General features: G+C 38.2%; 1 protein-coding gene across 2 annotated transcripts in view; it reads right to left on the bottom strand.

The window, feature by feature from the left end:
• EIF2B3 (eukaryotic translation initiation factor 2B subunit gamma) overlaps positions 1-23,813 on the bottom strand; it is a 122,439-nt gene that overhangs the window by 67,527 nt on the left and 31,099 nt on the right. For both annotated transcript variants that reach the window (XM_049618640.1, XM_049618641.1), the window contains exons 4-5: positions 18,458-18,617; positions 5,113-5,224 (exon numbers count right to left, since the gene is read on the bottom strand). In XM_049618640.1, the coding sequence (XP_049474597.1) occupies positions 5,113-5,224; positions 18,458-18,617 (272 nt within the window). The remainder of the gene's footprint in view (positions 1-5,112; positions 5,225-18,457; positions 18,618-23,813) is intronic.

Below are 23,813 nucleotides of genomic sequence, written 5' to 3'. Positions count from 1 at the left end.
TAATTTTTAAAAGTTTATTTATTTATTTATTTTGAAAGAGAGAGTGCAAGCAGGGAAAGGGCAGAGAGAGAGAGAGAGAGAGAATCCCAAGCAGACTCTGCACTGTTAGCCCAGAGCCCGATGCAGGACTCAAACTCATGAACTGCAAGATCATGACATGAGCTGAAATCAAGAGTTGGACACTTAACCTACTGAGTCAGGCATCCTCTCTCTCTCTATCCATCTCTCTATATATTTATGAAAGAGAGAGTGAGAGAGAGAGAGAGAGAGCGCGCGCACATGCAAGAGAGCAGCACCAGTGGGGGAGAGGAACAATGGGAGAGAGAGAATCCCACGTAGGCTCCATGTCCATAACCTTGGGATCACGACCTGAGCAGAAATCAAGAGTCAGACACTCAGCTAACTGAGCCACCAAGGCTCCCCATTTCTGAAGATTTCTGTTGGTCTTTTTTTCTGCTAACTTATTGTGCTTTTTTCCCTGTTTATTTGTTCTGGCCTCTAGATCTCATAATCCCTGTTTCTTTTTGTCTAAATTTAAGAGTGGCACACACACAAAAATCTCATTGTGAGCATTGAACACGTGGTGGGCTTTGTCAACTTTGAAATTCAGTGTAGGATGATCCAAGAAGTGGGTTTTCTGTTGGGAATTCCCTGATGTCTGCATCTTCTGGGCTCCTCTCGGAAAGTCTGCTACCATAGAGAAGAATCTTCTAATGCCCTTGCTTGACAGGTGCAAGCCTGGCTGCTAGTATTTAGAAGCTAAGTGGGAGACAGAAGCTGAAGACCTCAGGACATACAGTTCCTACTCATTTTTTTGCAACATATCTCCATCCTCATTTATGCCTAGTGCCCCAATCCAGAGATCTTCTATTTTACCCTCTTCTGGGAATAAATTTCCAGTCTCTTGCTAGGGTTGTGAGGTTTGGGGGAGGTAATCTGAGGATCGATCTACAATTTGGACACATTTTCAAGTAATCCTGTAGCTTTACTTGTAGATCTATTTGGTGCTGTTGAATCTTGACTCTTTAAAGAGTTTCATAGGGTAAATCAGTTTGCAGCTCAGCTTTCTCAGGTATGTTAAAATGTCCTGCTTTCCTGCTTCCAAATTGTTGACGTTGCTCTTTCCTTTTCCATCTTCTTTAGTCTTCTGAATTTACATCTCTCTAAAATCCATGTATTGCTGTTTTAGTGGGGCTTCAGAAGTCATCAGCCCTTCTAATTTTATGTTAAAATCCTCAAATAAAATTACTTTACCAAGAAGTCCTTATATCTTTGAATACATCTTTTGGTCCATGTTTAGTTCTGTATTTCAGAGACATTAGTTTATTGTCATCTTTATCTTTTATTCCTATCAGATTCTCTATAATTTTTAATCATTTTTGTTGAAATTACTGAATACCTCAAACCTTTCTTTTATGTCAATATTTGATTTTCAATGGTATCTGTTCTGTCCTTTGCTATTTTGTCTTCAATTTATTTTCTTAGTTCTAAAATATCCTCTTTTATCTCATTTTGTTTTACCATCTCATCACTGAACTTTTATTTATTAAATTCACATTTTGATGAATTGTTTTACAGTTGTAAGAAATTCTATGCAATGAGTTATGTTGTCAGGATACTTTTTTTGTCTCTTTTAGAACATTTTTCTTGCTTTTATTTTGTTTGCTGTATGTTTGCCCAGTTGACATACCAGTTCTTTTGGTCTTGTTCATGCTTGATTTATTTGTCTTGGTATGATATGGGTGAGTTCTTATCTTTCATCCTCCTGTACCTGAGACCAACTACCACATGAGTGGCGGTTATTTTTTTCCTTTTTTTTTTTTTCTTTTTACTGAAGTATAGTTGATACACAACGTTACATTAGTTTCATATGTACAATACAGTGATTTGACAACTCTATACTGTTAATGCTCACCTCAAGTGTAGCTACCATCTGTCACCATACAACACTATAATACCATTGGCTATATTCTCTATGTCGAACCTTTCATCCCTGTGACTTATTCATCCCATAATTAGAAACCAGTACCTCCTACTCTCCTTCACCTCTTTGTACTCACCCCCTACTCCCCTTCCCTGTGGCAACCACCAGTTTGTTCTCTTTATTTATGGGCCTGTTTCTGCCTTTATTTTAATTTTCATATTAAAAAAAAAGATTTTATTAAAGAATTTTTTTAATGTTTATTTTTGAGAGAGAGAGAGAGAGAGAGAGAGAGAGAGAGAGAGAGAGAAAGAGAGCACATGCGAGTTGGGGAGGGGCGAGAGGGGGGACAGAGGATGTGAAGCGGGCTCTGAGCTGAGAGCAGATGTGGGGCTCGAACTCATGAACCGTGAGATCATGACCTGAGCTGAAGTTGGACACTTAACTGACTGAACTGCCCAGGCGCCCCCAAAATATTTTATTTTGAAGTAATCTCTATACTCAATGTGGGGCTCAAACTCACAACCTCCGGATCAAGAGTTGCATGCTCCAACTGAGCCAGCCAGGTGCCCCTATTTCTGATTTAAAAAAAAAAAGAAAAAGTGAAATCATATATATGGTTATTTACCTTTCTCTGACTTATTTCACTTAGCATAATACCTTCTAGGTCCATCCTCATGTTGCAAATGGCAAGATCTCATTGTTATGGCTGAGTAATATTTCATTGTATATATTACACATCTTCTTTATTCATTCATCCATCAATGCATTGATGGAGACAGGTTGCTTCCATATCTTGGCTACTGTAAATAATGCTGTAATAAACATACGAATGCACATATCTTTTCAAATTACTATTTTTGGTTTCTTTGGGTAAATACCCAGTAGTGCTGGTTATTTTATATTCTGTGTACTTTTCTATGGCTTCAGGGAATGATGGGAGGCAGAGGGATAGAAGGAGCAGAAGGAACAGAGCTAAAGTACTACAGAATCTTTGTTAAAACATTCTTCTTGGGGGGCCTGGGTGGTTCAGTTGATAAAGTGTCCAACTCTTGACTTCGGCACAGGTCACGATCTCATGGTTCGTGAGTTTGAGCCCCATGTTGTGCTCTGTGCTGGTAGTGCAGAGTCTGCTTGGGATTCTGTCTCCTGCTCTCTTTCTCTGCCCCTCCTCTCCTTGTTCTCTATATCTCTCTCAAAATAAGTAAAATAATCTTTAAAAAAACACATTTTTCTTTCCTGAGATTCTGTTAAAGATTCTTCTTTCAGTCCACATAATTAAGGGTTATATTCCATTCCTAAAGAGGGATAGTCTCCAGCTTCATATTACTTCACTTATTCATTTTTATGCTTGATCTTTCATTTCTGTTAAAGAGTCAGCCTCATTGTTCATTTTCCCTGCTTCATCATTTACTTGCAAGTAGTTGTTCCTGCTACTTCTCGGTCAGAAGAAGATAAAAGTACTTAAAAAAGAAGATAAAATGTGCTTGGTTTGGTTCTTTCCAGCTTTGGAGCTTTTAGTGGGAATTTGCAGGATTTCATTAACACATCAGTATGGCTTCTGGGGAGGAGTGATAGGGTGTTGGGACCCACCTTTATTCCTTTCTATTCTTCATCAGAATCTTGTCTCTTTCCTTGACCTTCAATTTTTAAACTTTATTATATTTAATTATCCTACTTTGTCGCTGTTGAAATTTCTGCCAGTTTTATTCCCCATAGCAGCCCTATTATTATTAAACACATTTTTATAGATAAGACAACAAAGGCGCTAATATAGAACTCTAATACATTGGGTTAACTGGGCTAGCTGAAGCTAGAATTTAATTTCATTTTCATTAAAATATATAGTTTGAAATATGTTTCCTACCTCTGTTGTCCTGGATGGCAAAATCAATGACATTTTTCTTTCCCAATTTACTCCTCTCACATTCATTTTGTTCAGGGTCCAAACATGTTTTTGTTTGTTTTGTTTTGTTTTTTAACAGCAAAAATGGGTTTAGTCGAGAATAACAGAGATTTACAATCTGGGACAAGCAGGCTATGGCAAAACTACAGACAAGTCCAACCCAGGCTCCAAACAGTTTTTAAACATTCCTATGTACTGGTATGAGGCAGTAAAGCTCTGAGTATGGTGGCTTCTGATGAAAAAGTCCATGCTGGGTAAGCACTCAATAAATGCTATTTAAAGAAAATGTGCCTGGTTTGCTTATTTGTAGCCATTACGATGGCTACTATCAAAAAACAGAAAATAACAAGTGTTGGTGAGGATGTAGAGAAATTGGAACCTTTGTGCAATTGTAAAATGGTACAGCCACTATGGAAAATAGTATGGAGGTTTCTCTAAAAATTAAAACTAGAACTATCATATAATCTAGCAATCCCACTTCTGGGTGTATATCCAGAAGAATTCAAAGCAGGATGTCAAAGGGATATGTGCACACATGTTCACTGCAGCATTATTCACAATAGTCAAGAGGTGGAAGCAAACCAAATGTCCATGGACAAATGAATACATTTTAAAAATGTGGCATATACACACAATGGAATATTATACAGCCTTAAAAAAAGAAGGAAATTCTGACACATGCTTACAACATGAAGGAACCCTGAGGATATTATACTAAGTGAAATAAGCCAGCTGACAAAACATAAGTACTATATAATTCCACTTATCTGAGGTATCTAAAGTAGTCAAGTTCATAGGAACAGAAAGTCAAATGGTGATTACCTGGAGCTGGGGGACAGGAAAAAGAGAAGAGCTGTTGTTTAATGGATATGGAACTTCAGATTTGCAAGATGAAAAAGTTTTAGAGATCTGTTTCATAACAATGTGAATATGTTTAACATTACTAAACCATATGCTTAAAAGTGGTTAAAATGTGTGTTTACCACAATTAAAAAAAAGAAAAAGAAGGTCTATAACACTGTTAGAAAGACAGTCCAGTTCCCTGTTCTCCCCACAGCTGCTGTGCAGGATTTGACTCTACCTTGGCAAGAAAAAAACACAGGGAAAAGCTAAGCTTATGTGGGGAAGAAAAGCCTTCATCCTGTCTCATGGGAAAATAGTCACATACTTTTGTCAATTTCACACAGTATAATCTCGCTTTCATTCCCTCTTTCCCATCCACTGGGTGGTTTTATTTTGTTTTAAGACAAGGAGAATTGCCAGAAAGAAAAACCCTAGGGCTTACTTTTGCAGGATGGATCCCTTAATGACCAGCTCTTCATCCAAGTCTGCTTCATTAGCCATGAAGAGCAGCCTCTTTCCTGTGCTGTCCACTCCAATGAAGTCACGCTGCTCCACTGAATCATACAAAAGAAAGAAAATCAAACAAAGCCATTTGCCCCTGCCTGCATGACTAAGTCAGGGGGACAGGGCACCTGCTCACAATTCTCTTGGAACTAAATACAGGATTGTTATATATATATATATGTTTTAAATACTGTGTTATATCACAGTGTTTATCACAGTGTTTATAACATGGGTAGTCAAAATATTTTTGTATTGTTCTAAAGGGTATTATTAGGTTAACTAGTGAAGTTTGAATAAGGTCTATAGATTAAAGTACTGTAGCAATGTTAGAGAGGTGGGGGGCAGGATACATACTGATTTAAAAGCAAAGGGAATCATGTCTGCAACTTATTCTCAAACAGCTCAGAAAAACAGTAATAGTGTATGTACTACATTGTGTATACATATCATACACTGAATATATATCATTAGAGAGAGAAAATGATAGAACAAATGTTAACATTTGGGGAATTTGGGTAAAGGATATATAAGTTCTCTGTACTAGTCTTGTAATCATTCTGTAAATGCGAAATTATCTCAAAAACAGAGTTAAGGAGTAAAGATATGTTAGTTTGACTGTGGTAATCATTTCACAATCATGTCTACATATATCAAAACACCACTGTACACTTTAAATACACATAATTTTTCTTTGTCAAAAATAAATAAAAATTAATAATAAAAAGCTGACTATGTGGATAAACCATAAACTCACTACATGGCACAGAAAGTATAACAAGGAATTCTTTCTCTGCAAAGAATACCCTAGGTCTGTGCACTGTGGAAATGAGAAAAATATTATTTACAGACATGTACATTCAATCAACATTAACTGTATGTCTATTATGCATTAGATTTTATTCTGTATGAGACAGCATTCAAAGAAAATAAGGTGCATTTTTACTAGATGTGGAGGGTTCTTTGGTAGACAGTGATTTTACAGGCTGTCATATTATTGCTGTTTTCTATGTTAGATTTCTTTCGGCCAACCAGATTATAAATTCTTCAAAGGCAAGCTTATGATTCCTTTATATCTCCTTTAACATCTAGTACAGTGTTAGGCACTTAATAAAATCTCCTACTAACATCTGAGAAGCTGAGGAGTACCTATAGCTTACAAAAGCATTTTCACATAGAGGCAGCATAGCATAATGATTAAGAAGAGAGCCTCTGTGGCCTGACTACCTGGGTATGAATCCCACTTACTAGCTGTATGTCCTAAACAAGATACTAAACTTCTCTATTCTTCAGCTTCATCTGCAAAATGGGTATCATAATAGTGCCTACCTCACAGGCTTGTTATGAGCACTGTATCAGTTAAGATTTGTAAAGTTCTTATAACAGTGCTATTAAATCAAACATTAAATAAAATGTTTTGCTAAAAAAATTAAAATGCATGCTCTCATTTGATCCTCACAATAATAAAGCAATGATTTAATACCTTCTTGAAAGAAGAAAAAAGTTGAGCTCTAGAAAAATAGTTTTTCCTTTTTTTTTAATTTTAAAAAAAATTTTATTTATTTTTGATGGAGAGAGACGGAGCACAAGTGAGGGAGGGGCAGAGAGAGAAGGAGACACAGAATCCAAAGCAGACTCCAGGTTCTGAGCTGTCAGCACAGAACCCGACACCGGGCTCAAACTCACAAACTGCAAGATCATGACCTGAGCCAAAGTCGGACGCTTAACTGACTGAGCCACCCAGGCGCCCCGAAAAATAGTATTTCTAAAGGTGAATTTGTCTGTCTCCTACTGACAGACAACAGCTACCAAATAACTGAACATGATTCACTGTTGGCTGCAGTTGCCTATATACCTAGAACCAAATGTATTACAAGTGTATAATGTGTTTTAGCTCAGGTGCTTGAAAGCATTCATTCCTTGAGATGGTTTCTGGTCATCTTATCACATGCAGTGTCTGAATCTAAATAGGGAGAAACAATCATAAAAAAAAATCATATGCTGGGGGGTGCTCGGGTGGCTCAGTCGGTTAAGCGCCCAACTTCGGCTCAGGTCATGATTTCAGGGTTTGTGGGTTCAAGCCCCGCATCAGGCTCTGTGCTAACAGCTCGGAGCCTGGAGCCTGCTTCAGATTCTGTGTCTCCCTCTCTCTCTCTGCCCCTCCCCTGCTCACACTGTCCCTCTCAGTCTCTCAAAAAATAAATGTTAAAAAAAATTAAAAAAAAAAATCTTACGTTGGGGTGCCTGGCTGGCTCAGTTGGAAGAGCATGTAACTCTTGATCTCAGGGTTGTAAGTTTGAGCCCCATGTTGGGTGTAGAGATTACTTAAATAAATAAATAAATAAACTTAAAAAAAATAAGTTATATGTTATTTTTCTCAGTGACCAAGATTAGCGAATTCCAAAGAAGGAAGGGCAAATAGTGCCAATTTGAGGGTAAGTTTTACAGGGAATTTCAATTGAAGCAAATTTTGCAGAGAATTTCAAATGCCACACAGCAGATATGACATATATCAGTTCATCCATTACATGGAAACTTGAGAATATAAAGGTTTGCAGCAGTCTGATTATGAGCCAATATTTTAAAAAGAAACACAGAAATGTTATTTTTGGATATATTTGGAGTGCTTACTCTATCCAAGTCCTTCAGCCTACAAAACCTCAAATTATTGAATGTCCTGGGAGCAGTGATTTTCAAGTCCATGTTTCAGCTATGTTGCTCTTTACTCACATTCTTCACTCTCAGGGGCCCCTCCTTATATTTGCTTCCTTGAAGCTACCATAGTAACCAGGACCTCAGAATACACTACAAATTATAGAAACTTGTTTATGTTCTGCTTTAACAAAGTAAATTCTACTTTGGGAGCAGAGAAGATAACATCAAAATGTCCATCCTAAGAAGGCTACAAAAATAAGATTAAGCAAGCAGATTAAGAAAGAAACTATGAATTACCATTAAAAAAATTCTGTCAACTAGTCATATTTTTTTTCTAGTTGATTTTTTTTTTAATAAAATTTTTTAACGTTTATTTATTTTTGAGACAGAGAGAGACAGAGCATGAACAGGGGAGGGTCAGAGAGAGGGAGACACAGAATCTGAAACAGGCTCCAGGCTCTGAGCTGTCAGCACAGAGCCCGACACGGGGCTTGAACTCACTGACCGCGAGATCATTACCTGAGCCGAAGTCGGCCGCTTAACCGACTGAGCCACCCAGGCGCCCCTAGTTGATTTTTATTTATCTGACACTTCTGTCTCCTCTATTGTCATTTACTTATCCATTCATTCATTCAACTAATAAACAAACTTGTGCACCTCCCTTGTGATAGGCATTACATTTATAGTAGGGAATTCCAACTCGTTTTATGAGGCTAGCATGATCCTGATACCAAGACCAGACAAAGACATTATGAGACAGAAAAATTACAGGCACATTCATTTGTTATATAAATACAAGGATCTTAAATAAAATATTAGCAAATAAAAACTAAAAACGTATATGGTAGAGTTAAAAGGGTTACAAATTTGTTGTACTTCTTCAAGAGGTAAGGTCTAGAATGTACAATGGTATAGCCACCATGGAAAATTGTTTGGCGGTTCCTCAAAACATTAAAAAAATAGAATTACCACACGATTCAGCAATTCCACTTCTGGGTAGACCACCCAAAAGAACTGAAAGTAGGGTCTCACAGAGATAGTGTGCATACCCTTATTCGTAACAGCATTATTCACAATAGCAAAAATGTGAAAACCACCCAAATTTCCACTGATGGAGTAATAGATAAGCAAAATGTAATATACACATACAAGAGAATATTATTCAGCCTTAAAAATGAAGGAAATCCTCATGCTTAACACGGAGGAACCTTGAGGGCATTATACTTTATGAAATAAGCCTGTGACAAAAGGACAAATACTGTATGATCCCACTTACATATGGTACTTAAAGTAGTTAAAATCATAGAGACAGAAAGGATATGGGGCACGTGGGTGGCTCAGTCGGTTGAATGTTTGACTTTGGCTCAGGTCATGATCTCACCATTCACAAGTTTGAGCTCCGCAATGGACTCTCTGCTAATGTCAGCGTGGAGCCTGCTGCAGACCCTCTGTCCACCCCCGCCCCCTGTCCCTCTCCTGCTGGTGCTCTCTCTCTTAAAAATAAAAAATAAACATTAAAAATAAAAAGATGGGCACCTGGGTGGCTCAGTCAGTTAAGCATCTCACTTCGGCTCAGGTCATGACAGCTCAGAGCCTGGAGCCTGCTTCAGATTCTGTGTCTCTCTCTCTGCCTCCACCCCTACTCACACTCACTCTCTCTCTCAAAAATACATAAACATTAAAAAAAAGAAAGTATAATGGTGGTTTCCAGGGATTGGGGGGGGGGAGGGGAATGGGGAGTTATTGTTTAATGGGTATAGAGTTTCAGTTTCACAAGATGAAAAAAGTTACACAGATGGTGGTGATGGTTGCACAACATTACACATGTATTTAATACCATTAAACCGTAGGGTCGCCTGGATGGCTGTTTGTAGAGCTTGCAACTCTTGATCTCAGAATCATGAGTTTGAGCCCCACATTGGGGGTAGAGATTACTTAAAAATAAATAAACTCTTTAAAAATACCACCGGACTGTACACTTAAAAAAAGATGGTAAATTTTATATGTATTTTACAATAAAGAAAAGTGAAGGAAAAAAAGTGCTCACAGGAGAAAAAAAGAGGTAAGATCTAGTTCTCCATCCTTTATATCTAAGCTAGCCTAGCAACTAGCTTTAACAGAGTGCAATGGAATGACACAGTCTGAATTCCACGCTTAGCTTCAGGAGACCTTGTGTGTAGCTTCTTCTACTCTCTCCTCCTCTTTTAGAAGGAGATAGAGAGAGCACATGAATGGGGAAGAGGGGGCAGAGGAAGAGAGAGAATCTGAAGCAGGCTCCGCGCTGAGTGTAGAGCCCGATGGGGTGTTTAATCCCACGATCCTAGGATCATGACCTGAGCCCAAGTCAAGAGTCAGATGCTCAACCAACTGAGCCATCCAGGTGTATCTTCTCTTACTCTTTTAGAACCTGCTGCTGTTATATAAACCAGCTTGGGCCTCCAGTATGGCAACAGACTGGATGAAAGAGAAACTCAATTATCACAGCTTAGGCCCTAGACATATTAGTGTACCCAACTGTGGTAGGCAGCCTCTAAGAATGTTAATTGCCTCTTGGTAATCACACAATTTCTGTATCCCCTCCCACTGAGAACAGCTGGCTGGCCAGCAATTTGCTTCTAACCAACAAAATGTGGCAAAAGTGATGAGATATTATTTCTGTGATTCAGTTACATAACTTTGTAATTTCTGTCTTGTTAGAAGATTCTCTCCTTGCTGGCTTTGGCAAAGCAAACTGTTATGTTGAAGAGGCCCAAGTGATAAAGAAATGAGGGCAGCCTCTGGCCAACAGCCAGCTAGAAACTGAGGCTCTCAGTCCAACAGTCCTTAGGGAACTGAAATTCTGCTGACAAACAAGAGAGCTTAGAAGCAAATTCTTTCCTAGCTGAGCCTTCAGATGAGACCTCAACCCTGAATGACAACTTGATTTCAGCTTTCTGAAAGACTCAGAATCAGAGGACCCAACTAAGCAAATGCCTGGACTCCTGACCCACTCTGTTGTTTCAAGATGTTAAGTTTATGGTAATTTGTTATATAGCAATAGATAACATACACTAGCAGCAACAGAAAACTGATACACTAGCTAATACCACTTGAACAGAGATGAGACAACTCAGTTATAACAGGCCAAACTACCAACCTAAAGAATCATGAGCAGATTACATACATCTTGCTACATTTTTTTTTTTGCAGTGTTTAACTTTACATTAAAAAAAAAAATTCAATTTATTTAAACTAAAACAAAACAAAACAAAAGCAGTTCACCCATTTCTACCATCTACCTCTGGAAAGCACCAATCTGTTCTCTGTATCTATGAGTTTAGTTAAAAAAAATTATTTTTTTAGATTCCACATATAGAAGAGATCATATGGTATCTGTATTTCTGTTTGATTTATTTCACTTCACATAATATCCTTGAGGTCCATCCATGTTGCTGCAAATGCCAAAATTTCATTCTTTTTATGGCTGAATAATATTCCATTGTGTATATATACTACAACTTCTTTATTCACTCATGTACTGAAGGACACTTAGGTTTGTTTCCATATCTTGGTTACTGTAAATAGTATTGCAAGGAACAAGGGGTGCATATATCTTTTTGAATTAGTGTTTTTATTTTCTCTGGAAAAATACTCAAGTAGACTTATTGGATCATATGGTAGTTCTATTTTTAATTTTTTGAGGAACCTCCATACTGTTTCCCAAAATGGCTGCATCAATTTACATTCCTACCAACAGTGCATGAGGGCTTCTTTTTCTACGTATCCTCACCAACACTTGTTATTTCTAGTCTTTTTGGTAATAGCCATTCTAACAGGTATGAGGTAGTAGCACATTGTGGTTTGTATTTCCCTGATGATTAATGATGTAAAGCATCTTTTAATGTACCTATTGGCCCTCTGCATGTCTTCTTTAGAAAAATGTCTATTCAGAGGCACCTGGGTGGCTCAGTCGCTTAAGCATCTGGCTCTTGATTTTGGCTTAGGTCATGATCTCATGGTTTGTGAGATCAAGCCCTGCATCAGGCTCCATGCTAAGTGCATGGAGCCTGCTTGGGATTCTTTCCCTCCCTCTCTCTCTGCCCCTCTCATACTCATGCTCTCTCTCTCTCTCAAAATAAATGAATAAACTTAAAAAGAAAAGAAAAATGTTTATTCAAATCTTCTGCCCATTTTTTAATTGGATTGTTTCTTTTTGCAATTAAGTTGTATGAGTTCTTAGCCCCTTATCAGATATATGGTTTGCATATATTTTCTCCAATTCAGTAGGTTGCCTTTTCATTTTGTTGATGGTTTCCTTTACTGCATGGAAACTTTTTAGTTTGATATAGTTCCACTTGTTTATTTTTGCTTTTGTTGCTTTTGATTTTGGTGTCAGACTCAAAAATCAAGGAGACTTATCTCAAGAAGCTTACTGCCTATGTTTTCTTCTAGGAGCTGTATAGTTTCAGGTCTTACATTCAAGGCTTTAATTCATTCTGAGTTAATTTTTGTGTATGGTATAAGATAGTGATCCCATTTCATTCTTTTGCATGTGGCTGTACAATTTTCCTAGCACCATTTCTTGAAGAGCTTATCCTTTCCCCATGGTATATTGGCTCCTTAGTCATAAACTAATTGACCATATATGTGTGGGGTTAATTCTGTGCTCTTTATTCTGTTCCACTGATCTGTGTGTCTGTTTTTATGCCAACACAATACTGTTTTAAGTATTATAGCTTTAAAATATTTGAAATCAGGGAGCATGATGCCTCCAACTTTGTTTTTTCTCAAGATTGCTTTGGTTATTCGGGTTCTTTTACTGCTCCATACAAATTTTAGGATTTTTTTTTTTGGTTCTGTTTCTGAGGAAAATGCTATTGGAATTTATTTTAAGTTTATTTATTTATTTTGAGAGAGAAGAGAGCATGAATGTGAGCTGGGGAGGGGCAGACAGAGAGGGAGAGAGAGATTCCCAAGCAGGTTCTGCACTGTCATCGTGGAGCCCAACGTGGGGCTTGAACTCATGAATTGTGACATCATGATCTGAGCCAAAACCAAGAGCTGGATACAATTGACTGAGCCACTCAGGTGCCCCAACACTACAATTTTGATAGGGATTACATTGAATAAATTGAATGAATACATGCTATCTTTTGTATAAAATCAGAATAAGTAAAATATATACATATATCTTTTAGGAATACAAAAAGCTGAGATATAACTATATGAAAAAGAAAGAAAAAAAAGAAAAATAATAAACACAGGATTCAGCAAGGGTACCTTAGATAGGGACAATAATGAGTTGGGGACACGTGGAGATCACATTGACAGAAGTTATTTTAAATTTTGAGTTTGGTGGTGTGTTAAAAAAAAGAGATTAGTTTCAGAAATTTTTCAGAATTGAAGACTTGAATATTCAGATCGAAAGGCCCGTTATCATCTAACACGGGATGATATTAGACCATACTGAGGATAATCAGTGTGAAATTTTATAATTTTGGAAACAAAAAGATTGTATAAGCTTCCCAGAAGGTTGGGGTGGGTGGGTGGGAAGGTTTCATGCAGAGAATGAAGAATCAGAATGGTGTTAGACTTAATAGAAAAGCTAGAAGACAGTGAAATAATACCTTCAACATTTTGAGGAAACATGATTTCAAGAGAAGATTATACCCAGCCAAAATATCAAACAACTATGAGGACAGAATAAAGACATGCAAAAGCTCAAAAATTTATTTTTCACAAACCTCATCTCAGGAGGCTACAAGAGGATATGTTCCACAAAAGAGTGAGTATAAGCTAAGAAAAGAGGAAAAAATAAAATAAGGGGCGCCTGGGTGGCTCAGCTAGTTAAGTGTCTGACTTTGGCTCAGGCCATGATCTCACAGTTCGTGAGACTGAGCCCCACATTGGGCTCTCTGCTGTCAGCACAGAGCCCACTTCAGATCCTCTGTCTCTCTCCCCTTGTTCTCTCTCTCTCTCAAAATAAATAAATAAAAGAAATAAACTGGGAAAGAGGAAAATAATGACTTTCAAAATATGACAGTGAAGGGTGAACCTAAAATGGTAGTTTCACAGCAGAACAACTAATCCAGAAAAGCTCTAAGAGAGATTATCTTCAAGAATCTGAAACTGAGAGAACACTGAATGTGTTGGAAAGTAATGAGAGGAATTCACACAACTGAGGCTGATGTTGAATTAGTAATAAATACACAGAAAAATAAGCAAATGAAAAAACAAGACAATTTTTAGAAAAATAAAAGGAGGAAGGAGAAAATTAATCATATACAAGGTTCAGCTGTGAATACCATTTAAACAGTTATAGTAAACATTAAATATTCAGTTAATAAATACTGTAAAAAATGGGGAGACTAGAAGTTTACATGTGTGTGGTGGGGGTAGAGGGTACGGTAAAACAGAACTACAGCTTTAAGTCCCATAGTAGGAAATAAGTAAATAATTCCTAAAACTAAAAATACGAAGACACAGCAAAAAAAAAAAACCCAAAAAACAAAAAACCACGTTATTTGGAGATGTGGAATTAAATGTGAAAAAAAGTTAGCTAAAAATGTTGAAAGTGGCTGCCTCTGAGTAAGGTGAGAATAGACAGGGCTAACGACTGCTATTTATTATAATATAACTTGGATAATTCCATCAGTCTTTAAATTATGAGCATATAAAACTTTGATAAAAACAAAAACTAAATTCAAAAAAGAAAGAAAAAGAAAGCCCAGGCTATGGAGTCAGAAAGCATGGGTTCAAGTTCTGATTCTACCACTTACCACTGATGTGACTGATATTAAGCAACTATCCACAAAATGCTGGTAGGCCATTCATGGATATAAAACTTGGTAAATAACAAAACTACCTAGCCCTGTTCAATGGATTTTATTTTATTTCATTGTTTCAAGTTTTTATTTAAATTCCAGTTAGTGAAGATATAGTGTAATATTAGTTTCAGCAATTCACTAGATTTTAGTTTGAGAGCAAATCTTATCTTTGTTTCCCATATGAGGCTTAGCATAAACTTTACATATAGTATGTTCTAAATTCAATGACTATATCAAAACTTAATGCATTTATAAGTCAGGGATCTCATTCCAAGTAGCCTGTCTGCATATTAGTAAGTTGTTCCTCCTTCTTTTCAAATACCATGTTTTTAAATATATTTCCCTGTAACTGGGGCATTAAATTGCTCCCTGTATTTTACATATGCTCCTATTATTGTACACTGTGACTTATAAATTCTAGCATATTTGAACCTACTTCTGCATGCTGTTTCTTCAATCACAACAATTTTGATTTTCTTTTTTTTTTATTTTTTATTTTTTAACATTTATTTATTTTTGAGACAGGGAGAGACAGAGCATGAACAGGGGAGGGTCAGAGAGAGGGAGACACAGAATCTGAAACAGGCTCCAGGCTCTGAGCTGTCAGCACAGAGTCTGACGCGGGGCTCAAACTCACGGACCGCGAGATCATGACCCGAGCCAAAGTCGGCCGCTCAACCGACCGAGCCATTCAGGCGCCCCAACAATTTCGATTTTCAATATGCTGGGATTTCAAGTCAGTTCTGTTAAATATAATTAGAAAGAGTGGGGGAGTTGGGGATTGAGAAGAGAAAAGAGATAAAGCAGAAACCCAAGCAGAGAGTTTTCTAACAGTTCAGCTTTGAGAAATAAAGAAAGCTGAAGCAAAAAAAAAACAAAAAAAAAAAACCAAAAAAACAAACAGGCTCAGAAGGCCTGCCAACATTTGTTAGTGCAGAGGGAGCTAAGCTGATTGAGAGGTGACAGCCAAGTGACAGCTTTCATTTGTGTGATTCTCAAGCACACTGATATTTATTGAATCTAGCCTGGACCAAGGCTATATAATAACTCTGAGAAGTGGGGAGGAGTTTAAGAAATACTACAGTGAACTGGATGGACTAAATAAAAGTTGAATCTAATTTCTCTTACTGGGTGGGGGACAATAAGAATTGCCTTTACAGGCAGGCTCCTCAACCATTCGATAACATCTATTGACTGCTATGGGCCATAACTAGGCCAAGTGCTGGGGACAAAATGAACAAAATAGAATATAATGATCCCAGCTCTTACAGAGCATACAGTTGAGTATAGGAGAGAGTAAATAAGACAGCAGGGCTACCATATTTAGACAAACAAAGGAGTATGGTTTCATATTAGAGGGTCAAGAAAGGCCCCTCTCAGAAAAGAACTTGAAGGCTAAGCTAAATTTAGAGTACGTGTGTTGTGGGGAGAGGGGATGGCGAGGATTTTGGGCAGAGAACAACATGTGTAAAGACCTGGAGTAAGGAAAAAAAAAGTCCCAAAAATCCAAACATGAATTTGATCTTGCCCTCCTCAGAATCTACCATCTACAAATCTTCTGGGAAAGAAGTGGCAAGAGGGGGAAAGATGGCTGCTGAAACATCTAGCCATTAGTCATTTTCTTGTAAGTTGGTAAGAACACCATTTGGGAAACTTGGACCTACCGGATCCACTCTATTAAACAATATCTGGGAAAAAGGGGACTGTAGCCTATTCTGGCACATAATAACAGCTAAGAGGCAGACCAAATATACAATTTGAGAATATTAGGGTTCTTTAAAAAAAAAATTCTTATCATTGAAATGCATAGCATTCCACAGGAGGAATTTATTTTTTGTATTATTATTTTTAGTGTTTATTTATTTTTGGAAGAGCGTGAGAGTGTGTGTGAGCACGAGTGGGGGAGGGGCAGAGAGAGAAGGGACAGAGGATCCAAAGTGGGCTCTGTGCTGACAGCAGAGAGCCCATGTGGGGCTTGAACCCACAAACCATGAGAACATGACCCAAGCCAAAGTCGAATGCGTAATTGACTGAGCCAGCCAGGGGCCCTTCCACAGGAGGAATTTAAAACTCAGTTATTTAGGTGAAACTCAGCTTTCAAATATAATAAAATACAGATACAGAGAAATTCAAAATTTCATACTAAGAATAGAAAATCTTTCTATAACACAAATCTGATCAGACATTCTCGTTTAAAATTCCTCAACAACTTGTGCTCACTTCAGCAGCACATACAATAAAATTCCTCAACAACTCCCCACTGTTTTTTTTTCTAAGATGTTCTTTTTTTTAAATGTTAATTTGTTTATTAGTTTATTTATTTTGAGAGAGAGAGAGAGAGAGAGCATGTGCAGAGAGGGGCAGAGAGAGAGAGAGAGGGAGAAAGAGAATCCCAAGCAGGCTCTGCACAGTCAGCGTAGAGCCTGAGGTGGGGCTGCAACCCATGAACCATGGGATCATGACCTGAGCTGAAATCAAGAGTTGGACGTTCAACAGACTGAGCCCGATATGGGGCTTAAACTCATGAACTGTGAGATCATGACCTGAGCCAAAGTCGGATGCTCAACCAACTGAACCACCCAGGTACCCCAACTCCCCACTGTTTTGAGGATAAAGTCCAAACTCTTTAGTCTGATCTCTGTATCCTCTCCAGTCCTATTCCCTGCTTCCCTGTCTTCTGTAATTACACTTCAGCTAAAAAGTAGGTTATCAGTGTACATCATACGTTTTCAAAGAGAGGAGTCACCTTAAATAAACTTTCAATGGCCAAGGTGTGACAATTTAAGCATCAAAATTGTTTTTTTTTTTAAATTTTTTTTCTTATTACATTTCTTTATTTTTGAGAGGCAGAGAGAGACAGAGTACGAGTGGGGGAGGGGCAGAGAGAGAGGGAGACACAGAATCTGAAGCAGGCTCCAGGCTCTGAGCTGTCAGCACAGAGCCCGACATGGGGCTCGAACTCACCAACCGTGAGATTATGACCTGAGCCGAAGTCGGATGCTTAACTGACTGAGCCACCCAGGTGCCCCTAAAATTATTCTATTTTTTATTTGAGAGGGAGGGAGAGGGAGAGGGAGAGGGAGAGGGAGAGGGAGAGGGAGAATGCAAGCAGGGGAGAGAGGGAGAGGGAGAGGGAGAGGGAGAGACAGTCTTAAGCAGGTTCCATGCTCAGTGCAGTGCCTGACATGGGCTCAATCCCATGACCCTGGGATCATGACCTGAGCCAAAATCAAGAGTTGGATGCTCAACCAAGTCATCCAGGTATCCCTAGTTTAACTATTTTTTTAATATTTGATCTTAAATTAGATTTTTTGTTTCTTAGATATATGCATTCAATTATTTGAGCCTTAAACACAATGCAAATAATTCTGAGTGCTCCTCTCTGCACACAAATCCTCTGGACTTTACAGAATCTAATCAATAGTTCTAAGCCTCTTCAAGTCAGGAACTGTCTTTTCTGACTTTATGTCATCAACCCCTAGCACAGTGCCTGCAGTGCAATCAGCTCTCAATAAATGAATCAGTCAATTTTTCTCTTTCTTTCTTTCTTTCCTTCTTTCTTTCTTTCTTTCTTCTTTCCTTTCCTTTCTTTTCCTTCCTCCCTTCCTTCCTCCTTTCCTTCCTTCCTTCCTTCCTTCCAACATGGGGCTTGAACTCATAACCCTGAGATCAAGAGTCACATGCTCTACCAATAGAGCTTGCCAGATGCCCCAAATTGAACACATCCTTTAAATTTTCAATAAATGTTTCTTAAGTGAAAACATGAATGACAATAATAATTATAAAAACCTAACATACAAATAAACCAAACTCCAGTCTCCTTACCTGTTTTTTTTTTCCCCTTTTGACCTGGAACTTGTTCTAAGCCATCTTGGCCTTTTCTCATTAACATCGCAAGGGATGCATCATGAGCTCTGAACAGGTCTACAACTTCGTGTAAGGCAACATCTGTTATGAGATCACAGCTCAGGACTAGAACATCTGTCTGTCAAATGGAGAAGGGGAAAGTCAAAATCACAAAAGGCAATGGATCACAATAATCATCACAGGATAAACTTACAATGGCTTAGAAGCACACACAAACTGGACACTTGTTTTCAAACTTTTTTAATAGCAGCAGAGTAAGTAACATAAATAGGCTGTTCTAACTGAATATCTGCCTCTCCTTGGGTGAGCCTTATGGCTGCTGAATCTGAGGGTCCACTGGAATCCTGGGCTCTAAGGAACAGAGTCTGAAAACCACCACATTGTCTATTTCCATGAATGTATAATTAATGATCATAAATTTATATATCCCTTTACAGTTTGAAAAACATTTTCACATAGTCTGATGATTCCATATGGTTATAAAATACTATGAAACAGTCACTTTGCTATAGTACTAGAAAATAAAAGGGTGAATATAACATAAGTCCCATCTCTCAAGGAAACCAATGTAAATAGTAAATAATTACAATACAACCTCAGGTATGTATAAAAGCACTCATTTAATTCTTATAATAACACCATGGTGTGGGATTATTATTAATATTATTAGTTCTCATTTTTATGGATAAGAAATATGAGAACTAACTACCACAGTGTCTGGCACATAATAGGCATTTAGTAATTATTTGATGAATGAATGAATAAATCAATGAAGTAAAAAAAAGATTTTCTCATGTGGTGGGTATTCTGGTTGCAAGTCTGGTAATTCAGATTAATTACAATAATAACGAATAATAGTAATTAACGTTCACTGAGTGTGTACTATTGGCCAGGAATCATGGTAACTTTGCATGCATTCCCAATCTTTATAACACTATGCAGTAAGCACTATTAGCATTTGTACTTTACAGACAAAGAAACAGGTTTATAGTAGTTAGGTAACTAAGATCTAACAACTTGTAATGACTATTTATATAAATAAATAATCTATACTAGTGAATAGTGTTTGAAGAAACATAGCTTTGGTAGTTTGAAAACCAATTTAAGGGAGTTTCTAGTCCACAGTATTAGGCACCCAAAACATCTAAACTTAGATCTTAGATACTTCTAAATTTTGGTCTGTCTAGTACCCAACACTATGGGTACTAGATATCAACTGGAGTATCATATTTTAGGAGTACACTTGATAAACTAAAAAAGCATCAATAAGAAGATGATCAAAGTGGTGAAAGAGCTAGAAACATAATAGTGAAAGAAGAGAAGCTGTTTAATAGGGAAAAGACTGTAGGGGAGACAGTGGGCAGGACAAGGATTATGGGGTGGGATTAAGAAAGAAAGAGATAAAAGCATTCTTTATTAAAAACGTTATTTCCTAGGGGTGCCTGGGTGGCGCAGTCGGTTAAGCGTCCGACTTCAGCCAGGTCACGATCTCGCGGTCTGTGAGTTCGAGCCCCGCGTCGGGCTCTGGGCTGATGGCTCAGAGCCTGGAGCCTGTTTCCGATTCTGTGTCTCCCTCTCTCTCTGCCCCTCCCCCGTTCATGCTCTGTCTCTCTCTGTCCCAAAAATAAATAAAAAACGTTGAAAAAAAAATAAAAAAAAAAAACCACGTTATTTCCTAATGTTTATTTAGTTTTGAGAGAGAGAGAGAGAGTGGGGGAGGGGCAGAGAGAGAGTGGGGGAGGGGCAGAGAGAGAGAGGGAGACACAGAATCCAAAGCAGGCTCCAGGCTCCAAGCTGTCAGCATAGAGCCTGATGCAGGGCTTGAACCCACGAACCGTGAGATCATGACCTGAGCTGAAGCCTGACACTTAACCAACTGAGCCACCCAGGTGCCCCTAAAAGCATTCTTTAAATACCTGGCAGTCTTTTCTTTTTTTTTTCTTAATGTTTATTTTTGAGAGAGAGAGTGCAAGCAGGGAAGGGGCAGAGAGGGAGACACAGAATCTGAAGCAGGCTCCAGGCTCTGAGAGGTCAGCACAGAGCCTGACAGAGGCCTCGAACCCATGAACCGTGAGATCGTGACTTGAGCTGAAGTCTGATGCTTAACCAACTGAGCCACCCAGGCACCCCAATACCTGGCAGTCTTAAGGAAGAACCAAATTTTACCTAAATAGCCCAAGAGCAAAACTAAGAACAAAGAGGAAACACATGAAGAAAAGTATTTTAGTTTCCATATTAACTTATATCTGTCAATCAGAGCTAGTCAAAAAGAGTAATTTTGTAAGGCAATGAATTTCCCATCATTAGAAGTGCTCAAGCAGAAACTGGATTATCACTTGCAACAATTCACTTACCTAACATTTATTTTTTTATTATTTTTTAATATTTATTTATTTTTGAGAGAGAGAGACAAAGTGTGAACAGGGGAGGGGTAGAAAGAGAGAGAGACAGAATCTGAAGCAGGCTCCAAGCTCTGAGCTGTCAGCACAGAGCCTGATGCGGGGGCCCGAACCCACGAACCATGAGATCATGACCTGAGCCAAAGTCGGACACTCAACCGACTGAGCCACCAAGGCGCCCCACTTACCTAACATTTATTGAGCACTTACTCTATGCTCACCCAGGCCCTACTCTGAAAGAGTGTACTAGGAAGTGTTAAAGTGAGTGGCTAAGAAAGGCTACTTAATATATTTTTAACAAATTGCTACCTATACATTCTGCTACTACACTTTATCATAAGTGCAGAAAACAGAAGTCCCAAAACAATCAATGGAAAAATGAATTCCTTAAATTGCAATTTAAATTAACTACACAAATGTTTCTCAATAGCACACCTGCAGTTTCTGAGGGGGGCCTGAAGTAAAGCCTGATTCCTACTGCCCTTTCTGAGTCAACCAGGGAAACTCCTCTTTTATTAATTTTATTTTCTTAGATAGGCTTCTGTACAAGCTTTGGCTTGGAAAACAGGTTTTGCTATTTTAAAAAGTCTGAAAAACACTGAACTAAATTATTCCTGGTTTAAGAATAAATAAAATAAGTATCTACATGGACATTCTTGTACGTGGTTCCTACTCTTCTGAGATTTTAATTTAAAATCAAGATTCCTGCTTTGGGTGGGAAAAATGGATGATTTCAACTCACATTCTACTACAGTAAAAAGTCATGTTTCCTCAGAAATTGAGGCTCAGGAGGAAGCAAAACATAAGAGACTCTTAAAAACTGAGAAGAAACTGAGGGTTGACGGGGGGGGGGGGGGGGGGGGTTGGTGATGGGTATTGAGGAGGGCACCTGTTGGGATGAGCACTGGGTGTTGTATGGAAACTAATTTGACAATAAATTCCATATTAAAAAAAAAAAAGAAATTGAGGCTCAACTATAAGAATGCCTTGGCTTGGTTCTTTTAATATTTTTTTTTTTTTTTTTTTTTTTTTTTTTTACATTTGTTTATTTTTGAGAGACAGAGCACAAGTCGGGGAGGGGCAGAGAGAGAAGGAGACAGAATCTGAAGCAGGCTCCAGGCTCCGAGCCATCAGCAAAGAGCCCGATTTGGGGCTCGAACTCACAAACTGAGATCAAGACCTGAGCCGAAGTCAGACACTTAACTGACTGAGGCCTTGGCTTACTTCTTGAAATACAAGAACCATCATTTCTTTTTCTACACATATAACTTATTATTTATAGCCCAAACAATTCCTTTTGAGAGCCTCTTCAAGTTAAGAAGTTCAAATTTGGATTTTTTTACTCTTTTGTTTAAAGCTATCTTAGTTCCTTCTGGATTTTAACGGAGCTAAAAAAAAAAAATTTTTTTTAGGAAAAAAAATTCCTAACCTCACCATCTAGGAACCACCAAATATTAGCAAATCAGCCTATGTATATGAAAGCTCAGGAAGAGATAGCATACAGAACCCTACTTCTTGTAACAATGCATAGGAAGGCAGGGAACATGGGCTATTATTAAAGACATGTCAGGACAGCAGTACAGAAGTCCCATTTCATTATAATGAAAATGACAGTTTACTGAGAAAAAAGAACTTCTTTCTCTAATAAGATGGCTGATTTTTGCAAGCTGACTGTTCTACAATAAATTTAATTATCAAGTGTACTCCAAAGTGAAGAAAATGATCCCAATGCAAATGCCTCTGAAGTGGTGACAATGTCATCTTGGAAAATAAGTGCGGTTATCATTGAATATTTGCCAAAAATAAATCTGTCAGTGTAGTGAATGCCAAACAAGTCCTGGGTCAATGTGAACAGTCTACTGCTTCATTTTTCTCTTTGCTTTTAGATGACTTTTTGCTAAGCTGAATGCAAAATCCCCAAGGAGCACAAGAAACAGACCCCTCCCCCCACTGTTTGGTTGCCATCTGCTCTCAGTGTGAAAAGAGAGGCGTCAGTCAGAAAGGGCAGGGCTTGGGATACAGATGGAGGTGCTACTCCGTCAGGCCCTCTCCTGCCTCTGTCCCCAGAAAACGCTCCATCTAAAACTCACTCAAACCAAACACATTCCCATCCTCTTTGCAACTCCACCACTTCCAAAGGGAAGTCTTTGCTCTTTGATCAATGTACGTTGTTTCCAAAGCTGGAAATCCTGGAAAAAGAAACAAAAGTCTAAAAGGAAAACAATCATCCTTGTATCTTCATACTACCACCTATTTCTCTTCACATTTTTATAAAAGCTATAATAGAAAATAAATAACTGTTGTTTGATTTTTATTCTAAAAATGTAAAGCCCATTCTAGAAATGCAAATATTCTTCTACTAACTGGAACCCAGAGAGAAAAAGCAGAGAAACTGTTAAGAGCCAGAGGCATTTCTGATCACGTGTGACCACAAGCCATGAATAAACATAGACTGTTTGGACTGTGAAGGAACTGTATATCTGAAATGCAATTAACTTGAAAAGTTCCCTGGACACACCAAGCCTCCGCTGCTTTGTGTTTCAGGTAACCAGTTCTTTTCTAACGCCAACAGTAAGCCTCTTCTTTTGCAGAGACCAAATGGAATCTCCTCAGACCTCCCTACTCACTGTTCTAATAGTCCTCAGTATCCCTTTATCCCAAGTCTGTTCCTTTACAGGAGTTAGGGCAATGTCAAGTGCAAAAAGCACGGCTCTAAAGGATCGCAAATGTGTCCAGTTTTGACAAACTGTATGGAAACATACAAGGTCTTTAAGGGAAGGTGAAAACAGCATGTTAGTGTTTGGGGAGAACTCAAGACCTCCAGGAATTCAAAATTCCAACTGCTGCCAGTTAGTTTTGGCTAAAGCAAACAAATTAAGCTCAGAAAACCCAATTACAAAGCCATGGCAAGGCTC

This window comes from Panthera uncia (assembly GCF_023721935.1).
Source record: "Panthera uncia isolate 11264 chromosome C1 unlocalized genomic scaffold, Puncia_PCG_1.0 HiC_scaffold_4, whole genome shotgun sequence".
In the NCBI taxonomy this organism is placed as follows: Eukaryota; Metazoa; Chordata; class Mammalia; order Carnivora; family Felidae; genus Panthera; species Panthera uncia.
Note: the sequence above shows the minus strand (reverse complement) of the source record. Positions and strands in the feature narration are given on the sequence as shown.